Source organism: Maniola hyperantus, chromosome 6 (assembly GCF_902806685.2).
Source record: "Maniola hyperantus chromosome 6, iAphHyp1.2, whole genome shotgun sequence".
Lineage (NCBI taxonomy): Eukaryota > Metazoa > Arthropoda > Insecta > Lepidoptera > Nymphalidae > Maniola > Maniola hyperantus.
In genome coordinates, this window is record NC_048541.1 from 8297528 (window position 1) to 8310194 (window position 12667).

Sequence of the window (12667 nt, forward strand, 5' to 3'; positions counted from 1 at the left end):
CAAACCAACAAACAAACGTACTTTCGCATTCATAGGGTACTGATAGCCCGTGTTACTTTTGGATAAAGTAGACCTACCTAAGTAATCGGAAAGAATTATTAAAATCGGTTTAGTAGGTAGGTATATATGAAGTTTCAGAGTTTATCGATTACAAACAAACAAAATCTTTCCTCTTTGTAATATCAGTATACTGTATACAATGATTAAAGTAAGTACCTAGCACTAAATTAATCAGCCACGGAACTACGAATCAGCTTAGCTTATTGTATTTAGCGCAAGTATAAGCAAATACCACTTACTTCGATAAAACTCTCAAAAAGGTTCCAAAGCCACGACAAGTAGCTACTTCACCGGTGTAAGTTACAGTCATTTCGATGAGTAAAATAAATTGTAAATATCACAGTTAAGTCTTTCGATTATGTATAACTTTAGTACAATAGATAATTAACATCGGTATTAACTAACTAGTAGCACTTGTTTCACTAGCACAATTATTAGAATCTTGTTCATTTACATAAATGCACGTCTACTACTTATTTTTTTAAGTTTTTTACTTTATTTTATACTGCACCTCAATCTACTAGAAACACAATAATTAAACGATTGTTACAAACAAAGAAATCAACTTCGATTTTTTTATTAAACGTCCAACATCACCGAAACAAAAACAAAACTGCAATCTGCATTGCAGTCATTTAAGTGCAGCTTATAAGCATGTGCAACTAGCCGGGGCCACCGGGGCCAAATCCACACTCCACAGCTATAAGTCTAGTCCACATTGGTACTAGGCTAGGTAGGTACGGTCTACACGTAGCAGTAGGTACTAGCAGTTGTACAAGAGTTGTACAGTTTTACACACGTGCTACACCACACAACACCAGTCATGGTCACACGACACAAGGCACAAGTTTGCTGTTCTGTGTGAAACTACTAACTAGCAGTGTATCCACTTACGATTTTGATTTTACCCGACGGCGACTTTACCCTAGTTTCTGCTATGATTTATTTTTCTGTGGGAATTAACCGTTACAATTTTTTTTAAATACCCTGATTTAGGGCGCATTATGTAACAATTATTTTACAATAGTTATTATTTAACTACATTATTTATAGGGTTCCGTACCCGAAGGATGCCAACGGGACCTTATTACTAATATTCCGCTGTCCATCCGTCCGTCCATCCGTCTATCAGCGGGTTGTATCTCATAAACCGTAATAGGTAGAGTTGAAATTTTCACAGAATGTGTATTTTTATTGCCACTATATCAACAAATAATAAAAAAATTTAAAATGGCCACCATGTAAATTAAAAAAAGTAAAAGTAACATGGGGTTATTCAAGGGGTGGACCGACAAATTCCTAAAAGGCCGGCAACGCATCGGCGGCTCCTCTGGTTCAGCAAATGTTCATGGGCGGCGGTAATCACTTAACATCAGGTGACCCGCCTGCTCGTTTGCTCGCTATATCTATTTAAAAAAAAGGTAGTAGTTATTTCTTGTACGCGCGATGGTATGGAACCCATCGTAGGTGAGTCCGACTCGCACTTGACCGATTTTTAGGGTTCTGTAGGTAGGTACCTCGAAAGGATAAAAGGAAGGATCACTTCGTCGTCTGTCAGTCTGTCAGTTGATATTGAATCATGTTTGGCAGGTAGGTAGGTCTTATAGCAGTCATAAGGAGGGAAATCTGAAAACTATGAATTTGTAGTTACATCACAAAAAAAATTTAAAATGTTTTCATGAACAAATAATAAGTATTTTCAATTTTCAAAGTAAGATTACTATATCAAATACCTGTATCTACATTCTAATACAGATTTTTGTGTATCTTTATTCTTTATGCATAAAAGTTTTTGATTTATCATGCAGTCGAAAAAATACTACTGCAATGCGGAGCCTGCAACTCGGTGCACGAGTCTCGCACTTGGCCAGTTTTTAAATATTATTTCAGGATCGTAATGGGTATGTGCATTATAAATAAAATAAGATACCACCGGGCGTTCATTTTACCCCAAATTAGCGAACTCTGCGAACATAAAATTAGTACCTTATAGTGACCTAATATTAGTCGTTTCACCCTAAAATAGAGCGAACCCGTTGGTGTTTCTTAGTCTGAGGTGTTACCGGTGCTAGGTATCTGTGGGTGCTAGTCTCAGAATAAGGACTATTAGAAGTAGCCCTATTCTGACACTTACTGTTAGAGCGAGATAGCTAAATGCATTTAAGCTCTTATTAGAACGTGACAAAATGATTATGTTTTGTCCTTATCACCGTGGCCACTTTTTTTGTTTGCCAAAATGTATTTTTACGCAATTACGTGAGATTTTGGCAGACAACGTGAAGTGAGGTTATGTAACTTACCTTGTCTTAATCTGACGCGCTCGAGTAAATCCCAAAATCCCCTCTTGGTAGGGGATACCACAATGAATGAAGTTCATTGTTCATTAATTGCTTATTATTTCATTCTATGACCCCACCCCTCAATGACAACTCTTGGTCAAGTTTGGCCATTCGAAAGAGTTTGGAGGTTTGGATAAGTTTGCCAAGTTCTGTCATAGGGTGTCTTTATAATCTGTATAATTTTGTGGTTTATGGGTATATTTTTATCTGTTAAATATATTTAGAAAAAAAATCAAAAATGCCAAAATGGCTGTACAAGAGTTTGCTTTGTAGAATTTTGTGGACGTGCACTTTGCCAGAAACTAAGCGGAGCTTTTTAAAGTGATAATTAAAAGATTCACTTAACATGAAATAGGGTTCCGTTGGCTAATATATATTCCTTGTAACTAGTGACTTCTACAATGAGCGACGTCGCTATAGCTAACAGCAATATGACTGAAGTGTCTGAGAAGCCGGTTTCAGAAAAAGAGGAAATTAAATTCCCGCCCTTCCCTGGTATGCTACGAGAAAATTACTCATATTATCTACTATTGTTATAAATTACATTGAAAAAAGTAAACATTAAATTAATATAATACAATTCCTTATTTAAATGATTGCCATAGGACTCCATGTGAATTTATATTAGTGACTATAGGAATTCATCATTATACAGACAGTTATTACTGCTTTCACCATTATTTATTTCAACAAATATTACTTTACCAGATCCAAAAGATGAAGACTTTGATGAAGATATAGCGGAGGAGGAGAGAAATCACTATAAAACAATCTACAAAGGTAATATTTTGATTTGTATGTAGAATTAAGAGACGTCGCAAACTTATCAATTAATTTGTGTTTTTTTTTTGTAGATTTAAACTATATCACAAGTAAGAAACTCCATTGTTCTGCTTGTGACCGGCACCTAGGGTGCTCTGCAAGAAATGACAACCGCATGCGTGTCCATCCTATGCTCAGGACATTAGTTTGTCAAACGTGTCATACGTTTTATAACAGTGGAGAGTTTGAGAAAGGTGATGATGGCTCGGAACTGTACTGTCGGTGGTGTGGCCAGGGCGGACAGGTTTACTGTTGCGCTGATTGCCCTCATGTATTTTGTGCAGTAAGTTTTATAACTACTGTTAATGCTTAGTTCCTTGTTTCTTTGTTGCTTGATTTATTATTATTCATCAACATCATTATCAATCGATAGACATCTACTGTTGGACATAGGTCTCTTGCAGAGACTCCAACACACCACAGACTTGCGCCACATGAATCCAGCAGCAACTCCCTGACTCGTTTGGTGTTGTCTGTTCACCTAGTGAAGATTTTTCAACACTGTGCTTTCAAGAGTGAGGTCACCATTCTAGCAGCTTGGGCACCCAGTGTCTATCGGTTTTTCGGACTATGTTCAAGCTTAGCTCTCTCCATTGCCATCTGAGTGACTCTTTAGCTATCTTAATTATTAATTCTAATTAATATTTAAATTTTCTCTTAGAAATGTATCAAAAGGAATCTGGGTACTTCCAAAATTAAGGAAATAGAAGAGTTAGATGACTGGAAATGTTTTAAATGTAATAATAAATGTTTATGGGATCTTCGTGCACTATGCTGGGCCGTCATCCGCTACTGCGACTTGAAGAACAAGTTAGTAATTGATGATAATTTAATTTATTATTTTACTAGCTGATGCCCGCGACTTCGTCCGCGTGGATTTACATTTTTTAAAAATCCCGCGGGAACTCTTTGATTTTCCGGGATAAAAAGTAGCCTATGTATTAATCCAGGGTATAATCTATCTCCATTCCAAATTTCATCCAAATCTGTTCAGCCGTTTTTGCGTGATTGAGTAACAAACATCCAAACATCCACACTTTCACATTTATAATATTACTAGGATTTATCAATAATTTTCTGTAAGTACTTATTAGCAATTAAGAATTATCAGTATCATATTATTAGAATGTTTTTTGTTTAATTAAAAGTGATTAGGTATTAAATTTATTTACCTATTGCGAGAAATCACAATGATTTTATTTTATTTTATCAGAATAACATATGAAGTTGAGGATCCAGTGTTAAAGGAAGTGTGTCAAAAAAGCTGCGCCCAAGACTTTTCAGAATGTTGTAAGAATAAGATCAAGAGGAGAGAGAAGCAAGAGGCAAAGAAGAAAGAAACTAGTGCTACAAAAGCAGCCAATGTTTATAAACTACCACCAACAATACAGGTAACTTGACCAGACTAATAATAATCATGTTCTGACCAACTCTCAGCCACAGAATCCAAAGTAAATGGAGACTTGGCAAGAATTATTAAAGTGCACAGATGTGTGCTCAAAACTGGTGTACTGTACTCCATCGTATAGCTACAGTGTGACAAGGCTCTCTTGGCACTTGAATGACATTGGCAGGGGGGTGCTGTTGGAGAACAAAGGCTTAGAATATTCAAACAAGAACAAAGAGGACACTCGACAACAATGTTAGTTCCGATTTTGCAAATGATGCAAATTAAGTTTCCCTGCCTCAAAATAATAATAAATAGATAGCGTTTTAATGTTACCTCATTTTATTAAATTGAAATAGCGGGTACCGAATGTAAAAAATAATTTCGTTGGAGGTGTCTTCCACAACGAAGTTCCTTTAATTTCTTCTTCTTATTTAATCTGTAAGTTAGACTTGTTTTCCTATATTTCTAACAAAAAACAAGCAAAAACAGTCAGTTTAGACTATTTATAAGACCATAAATTTAATATTTGAAAGAATGTTTGTTATACAGGTGAAAAAGTTTGCTTCAATTTGTATGGAGGAACCGGTAAAACAAGAAAAGAAAGCTCAGAAACGGCCGGCGAGTCCCAAAAACAAAGTTGTGAAAAATCAAATTTCACTACCAAACAAGTTGATCACCCACTTGACTTTGCCTTCGATGCCAAAAAAAATCAGAGTGAGTTACATAACTTTATTTGATTACTTGAGTATGCAACACAAAGCAAAATAAATAAAATAAAAATATTTTTTATTCAATTAAACTTTTTTTAAAGCAGGGTTTGTGTTAGTCCTTTGGTAGTGCTCTTGTGACTAAATGGTCACATGGTTTTGTCTGGTGGGAGGCTTCGTCCGTGGCTAGTTAGCACCCTACCGGCAAAGCCGTGCCGCCAAGCGATTTAGCGTTCCGGTACGATGCCGTGTAGAAACGAAAGGGGTACGGGTTTAATAAAAAACTGCCATATCCCTTCCAGGTTAGCCCGCTATCATCTTAGACTGCATCATCACTTACCATCAGTTGAGATTGCAGTCAAGGGCTAACTTGTATCTGAATAAAAAAATAAATAAAAAAAAAAAAAAAAAATGCATGGGCCGATTTTAGCTGTCCTTTCATCTATAAATTTGTATTAATCTTGTGAGTGTCACTAGAGACATCGTAGTATTAATCTTTAATTTGAATATATAAAAGGAAAAGGTGACTGACTGACTAATCTATCAACACACTCAAACTACTGGATGGATTGGGGTAAATTTGGTAGCTATTATGTTAAGAAAGGATTTTTCGAAATTCAACCCCTAAGGGGAATAGGGGGGGGGGGCTTAATGGGGGTTAGGATTTTGGTAAGTCCATGTAGACGATCGCGACGACGAACGAGTCGCGGGAATCAGCTAGTAAAATAATAATATAGCACCCACTAGATACTATATTGGAGCAAATAAAAATTAGCCAAAGTCACTGGTTTATACCAAATATTAAGTGTTAGGTTGTAATATACACTGCTCTTGACTTCTCCAAGTCAACTCGTCCAATTTTTATATTGTTACTACAGTTGAATTGTCAGCTGCTCGAGCAAATGACAATGACTGCTCAAATGATTGAATAAATTGAGTGAGAGTGTAAATTGTTCAATGATAAGGAGAGTAGTTGGAGTGCTCAATCGATACTCCTTTTAACTGTTTGAGCTCCCCATATATGGCAGTAAGATAAAATCTTCTTAAAACTTCATTTTCCAGATGCCCAATTCTCCTGTAATTAACCCTGTAAGATTCAACAATGATAGAAAACTCACACCGAACTTTGCCTGCTACTCCAGGATACGGCCCAAACCACCACAGATGCCCATCATGTATAATGGTTTCAATACTTCTCCAGCATTTTGTGATAATATAAATTTATCACTGGAAAGTTTGACACAGGTATATCTTTTGATGTTAATTTGTATTTCATTTTGGGGTAAGTCCCATTTGTTCCATAGAACTTGACGTCATCGGACAAAATGAGACAATTTTATACAGATTTGTTCCATAGAACAATTGAGATTTTTCTTTCTTTAATTGTTCTATAGAACAAAGCAAACATATTCGTGGCAGAATGTCCATCAGGATCATTTTTAGGGTTCCGTACCCGTAGGGTGCCTACACTCTACAGGACCCTAATAATTAGCCTGATGACATTCCACCACGAAAAAAGAAAAGTTTGTTATGATGTCAAAGAAAAGCAAGTTCGAGGTGTAATACTACTAGAGAGAACCAGCATGTGCCAGACCTTTATTTTATAAAAGCTGAAAGTTTCTATGCTTATTGTCTCCAACACTGGGAAGAATGTTGTGTTTTGGGAGATAACAGGTTATAAAGGTGTAAAAAATCTTTGGACAAACTATAAAGTCTAATTTTTTTAATATTTTCTTCAGAATAGTATTAGAAATCACGTCATGCATTGCCAGACACTTAGTGTCGTGGCAACCCCGTGCCAGACACCTTTAAACTTTTAGGGTGTCTGGCAGCGGGTCCTCCCAGTATTGGGGACAATATGCAGAAAAACATTCAGCTTTTATAAAATAACGAAGGTCTGGCACACGCTGCTTCATGACATTGTCTCATTTTGTCTGAGGACTTCAAGTTCTATGGAACAAAATATGGGACTTACCCTCATTTTTGCGACTGTGTTTTTTATGTGATGTAACCACAAACTCATGGTTTTCCGCTTTATTTATTCCTTTACTTGTGCTATAAGACCTACCTACCTGCCAAATGTCATGATTCTTGGTCAACGGGAAGTACCCTGTAGATTTTTTTGACAGACAGACAACAAAGTGATCCGATAAGGGTTCTTCTTTCCTTTGGAGATATAAAAGCCTAAAAAACCACAATTTATTATGTATTTATTAGGATTCATTGTTTTGGCCAAGGCCAAATGTTTCGCTTCCTCAATATTATTGAAGTTATGTATGATAGTCTAAACGCTAAAATTATGGAAGTTTACTATGAGTAAAAAATGAATTATGGTGGAGGTATATGTATTTGTAAGTTTGATATTATACCCTAGGGTTTGGATATGTCGGCGATGGCAGCCCTCGCCGGCCCCTCTCAAGACGATGATGTTGTATGCACCCCTGATTTTCCTCTGGAACCTTTGTGTGAGGTAAGATGGTTGTATTTTGTTTTTATCATACATTATGGTGACCAGATCCGCCTCGTACGGAGAGCCTAGCAAAAAGTATTTAAACCTGTATTTCATAGCCTGTATGAAATACTGGTATGTGATAACATGCCAAGCGCGCGTTTTGATGTTTGACAAAAAGTTACTGCTTTGATTAGTTGTCAAATACCGGAGATTCCACAGTACATTTGTAGGTACTTGTTTTCATAAAAATTTCCAGGTGAGCTCTCAAAGAGTTAAATTTGTAAAGTCAATATCAAATATTTATTCAGATTGGGTACTTTCTGATGGTCAATTGCTGAATTTGCAATACAATGATGTAGTGGTGACTGATAATAATTACGTAAACTTAAAACTAAAGCTACGAGGGTTCCACTATACGAGGGGTACGAGGGTATTCTTTTTATTATCACCCTTTACAAAATTATACTTATTAAAACTATTAAAGCTGTTTGGCAACTCATTCCCAAGCTTTCTTATCATTTAAAATCCTTTACATTGGGGCCGATTCTCTTGTACACAATCTTTAAACTAAACTAAATTAAAAGGTCTAAATCTGGTGCCATGCTTCTCCGCAAGCAACATTATGAAAGGGATAGCAATAGATTTAGTCGTGTCATTTTAATTTAGTTTAGAGATTGTGTACAAAGGAATTAGCCCCATTGTAATAGGAATTTTTAAAAAGTTTACGTTTTATGAAAACTTTGAACTTGTTGAGAGACATCTCCAATATCATGTCTTCTGGGAGTTTATTGTAAAACCATACACAATTACCAATAAATTAATTGCTAACTTTACTTAGCCTAGATAGAGGTGGGCATTACAAGTTTATTTTTATATTTTATATTATTTAACTATTTACATTTGACATTATGACAGGTACCTTTTTTTAAATATATTCATGTTTTAACTGGCTTTTTGACTATACCTACCCTTTCCAACATAGCCCACATCCATCACTCGTCTTTTATCACCAAGCGACATTACAGTCGAGTGACAACTTGTGGAATTAAAAAGAGTGGTGTAATGTGGCAGGTGACGGAGGACCCCGGCGACGACGACGTGCAGTGCATCACGCCGGGCCCCGTGGCCGCGCCCAAGCCCACGCCCGCGCCCGCGCGCACGCTGCCCGACCTCAGCCCCGACAACATCATCCAGATGACCGACAACGACGTGACCGTCAACGCGTCCACCGGCGGCCTCAAGTTCCGCGTGGACCCGCAGACGCTGTCCTCCAACAAGATGTACCGCCTGCCCGACGGCCGCATCTTCGCCATCAACGCCAACCCGCTCATGCCAGGCGGCTACTCCGCCACCATCGTGGCCGTGACGGACAGCGGCCTCAGCAAGGCGCCGTCCAAGGGCGCCACGTTTGCCGCCAAGCTGAGCGCCGTGCCGTCCACCTCTACGCCGCCGCCGCTGAAGTACGCGCCCCGCAACCAGGTCAGCCGAGCTCCGAGGCGCAGCACGCCCAAGTTGGCTAAAGCCACCCGCACCGCGGATACGCCCGCGCGCGTATGCGACTTGGACGTGCCCGTCGAGTGGTATCGGTACAATCTCGTCGACGCCATCGACGCTCTCGAGTACTCTCTGTCACGGTTACATCAGTTGAAGAAGGACGCGACCACGATGCACCTGCGAACGCGCTCCCTCAACGAGATGCGTCTGTTGCATCGCTCCCTAGAGCGCGCCTTGACCACGTCGATGACCAGATTTAAAGAGATAAGAGACAACTTGAACAGGGAGTACAAACAGTACGTCACTAAGAAGACGGCCGCGCCCAGCGTGACCAACAGCGACGACGACGACGATGTTGAAATACTGCCCGAGGATGCCAACGAAGATCCGATTTATATAGATGAAAACTCTATGGAATCTACCCAGAATGACAACCAGGAAGTTGACTTAACCGCCGCGGGCAGTGACTTCAATGATAGCGGTGACAAATCTCCCGACAAAAATGATCCCATTAAGGATCCGCTGAGCACTGGTCCGGAATTGTGCCAAAAGGATGAAGATAACGAGTGTAATACTTTAGACGATACAGAAAACGGCGCTCGAGATAATGGACAGATGGATGGCGAAGAAAATGTTGCACAAACAGATTCCAAGAGCACAGATGACGACAAAAATATTTTAGATGAAAGTGAACCAACATCTAAAGAAAATGAAAATAGTCAAGAGCTACAAAAAGAGCGTGAGATGGAAAATGAAATCTCTGCTAGTGATATGAATGGGCGAACCGAAAAGTCGAATGACGCGCATGATGCTGAGAAAATTGATAAATTAGATGATGAAAATATTTTAAACGAATATTCCGATAGTGAAAAAAAGATAATGGATGCAGAGATGAGTGAAGAAATGATTGAAGATTTGTTGAAAGATGACAATGCTGGCAACGGTGATGACACGGTTGCAAACAGTGATGACGTGACTGGCAACGATGATGACATGTCTGGCATCGATGACGACGCGACTGGCGTCGGCGATGACGCGGCTGTCAATGGTGATGACCCAGCTGGTATTGGTGACTCCACGGCTGGCAAGGGTGATGACGCTGCCGGCAATGGTGATGACACTGTTCATTCCTTAGATGTTTCGGATGAAATCCAAGATGTTTTAGAATCTGAAAAGGACTAGTATAAAATAAGTAAGGTTTTATTGTATGCACATAAGGGAAACTCCTTTAGGTAAGTTTATAGAGTGGTTAAAATAAGGAATATTACATTATAAATTATAACTATGACAGAGATTTGCGGAAAAGTAGAATATCTGTTGGATAATATTTCCTAATTTACTTTCTGTTGTGATATTGCTAATATGCTTTGATCGTTATTTGTTATATTTTCAATATTCATATTAGCATTTTTTTATTTAATCCCCAGTTATATTCATAATTACAGATCAGTGTAAAGTCTAGACATAGTCAAATAATATGATGTGTAAATTTTATGGTGATATTTCTTTATAATCTTTATACATAATTGTAACAAAGTACAATTAAATTTCATAACCGTTTTATAATTTTTACATAATCCACTATGTAATCCACTTAACATTAAAGGCGTTAACATACTTTTAATACGCGACTCGAAATTACCTCCTACTTACGAAGTTGTAATGGATTCTGAGTACTTATAAGATTTCACGTTTTAATTAAAAATACATACATTAATATAAAGTTATGATAATGTAACAAAATTCAAAATACGAAAATTTAATATCACTGGCGAATTATATAGCAAATTTAAGGTGTAGTTCCTCGTATATCATGAACTTCCTCAAAGTAACGCCTCTGTCCAACATTGGCCACAATGTCTCGTGTCCCGGCGTCTGTCTCGAATATGTAAATACTAAATACCTACATCTATAAAAACTGATTTGATTTTATATGCATTGAATTCAGCGGTAGCGTCGCTTTTTCAAAGTATGTTTCAGCTTTTATAGTACAGTTGAAGGATAACCTCGCCAAGTTGAAATTATTTTATTAAGTAAATCTAAATAATATATTTTGTTCTTGATTTTTTTTTACTAAATAGTATACAGGGTAGAAAATATGCTGTTCAATATCGTTGATACATTATAGGTTCAAATAAAATTAGGAATAGTCACCACCTTAGACTGCATCATCACTTGTAATCAGTACACGATTTCGTAAAACCTGCATCAATCATTATTACAATCTCAATTGTGATTGGCTGAATTTATGCTACTCTTGTTGCAATAATGCATTGTAGCCAATAGTCAGCGAGCGTCAACCAATCAGAGGTGATTGCGATCGTGACATTGCAGCTGTCATTCTTGCGCAATCGCAGAACAGGTGAGAGTCGAGGGCTAATTTGTAATAGAAAAAAACGTGATAAAATACGTTTTTATAACGAGGAGTTGGCGAACAGAACGGTGTAAGGGCATATTTGTAAGTGATCGATCATTAAATTTGTACTCAATTACAGTACAGTTTTAGGTCGGTTTGCTTGGAAATGAGTTCAGATTTGTATTCAGTGGTACAAAAACGCCCGGACTAACGAAAAAAATATTTTGATCAGAATTTTGTTCGTCAGCTCCTTATATTGAGAAATTAATTGCTTAATATTTCTTGCACTTAATATTTCCACCCTGTATGCTATTGTTTAGACATACTTACAACTATCACAGGTTATGATTTTATTATAAAGGTTCTTTATTACATTGGTAATTACGAAATGACTAGAGTGTACTGTCATTGAATGGTACTTTTTACTTTTTGTGTCGCATTAAATAAAATATTAATAACAGCAGTGGTTTCTTAATAGTAGAAAGTTATAAAGTAAGATACACAAAATATAAATCAAGCATCACGGACAGTTTATCATTTAGTACTCTGATTTAGCTAAATTAACGTTTTGACAGTTTTTCTATGCGAAATCTGTCACCGCGTGCAACTCTTGTTTAAGTTTTTTGTGGTAAGGCGGTAATTATTATTTACTATTTTGATACAAACACTTTAGACGCAGTTTAAACATGTTAAATCTGATAAACCACATACATACACACATACACATCGCACATTGAACACAAAACTGAAACTATCCAAAATCTGTTTTTCAATCATGGGTCATTTAAAAAAATTGTTTAGTTATTAAGTTTTAAACAAAGTGTAAATTGACACTAGCAACATTATGTTTCGTGGACACTATCTATCTAGTGTTATCAAACATAAGTACCTATAGAACTGCGACGGATTTTTACAATTGACCTGTGTTTTCTCGCAGAATTACAGCTAAAGTAGTTGTAACTTAGAAGCCAATTTTTAAATAGTGCTATTTTGTTTTCAACATGCGTCATATAACGTCAGTATAAATCGCGCCTAAGTTTTTTGTGG

General features: G+C 37.3%; 2 protein-coding genes across 5 annotated transcripts in view; one reads left to right on the plus strand and one right to left on the minus strand.

Annotated features, from left to right (window-relative positions):
* LOC117983283 (bestrophin-4-like) overlaps positions 1 to 742 on the minus strand; it is a 34087-nt gene extending 33345 nt beyond the window's left edge. For all 4 annotated transcript variants that reach the window (XM_069498998.1, XM_034969780.2, XM_034969779.2 and 1 more), the window contains exon 1: positions 300 to 742. Coding sequence is in view for 2 of the 4 variants with exons in the window: in XM_034969780.2 (XP_034825671.1) it covers positions 300 to 370 (71 nt within the window). In the remaining 2 variants the exon portion in view is untranslated. The remainder of the gene's footprint in view (positions 1 to 299) is intronic.
* A 1878-nt stretch (positions 743 to 2620) lies between these two features.
* On the plus strand, positions 2621 to 12080 carry ADD1 (ADD domain-containing protein 1). Its single transcript, XM_034969778.2, has 9 exons — positions 2621 to 2894; positions 3108 to 3179; positions 3254 to 3504; positions 3883 to 4031; positions 4435 to 4612; positions 5161 to 5325; positions 6381 to 6563; positions 7693 to 7788; positions 8842 to 12080. The coding sequence occupies exons 1-9, from the start codon at positions 2801 to 2803 to the stop codon at positions 10444 to 10446; spliced, it is 2793 nt and encodes a 930-aa protein (XP_034825669.1). The 5' UTR covers positions 2621 to 2800; the 3' UTR covers positions 10447 to 12080.
* Positions 12081 to 12667: the final 587 nt, after the last annotated feature.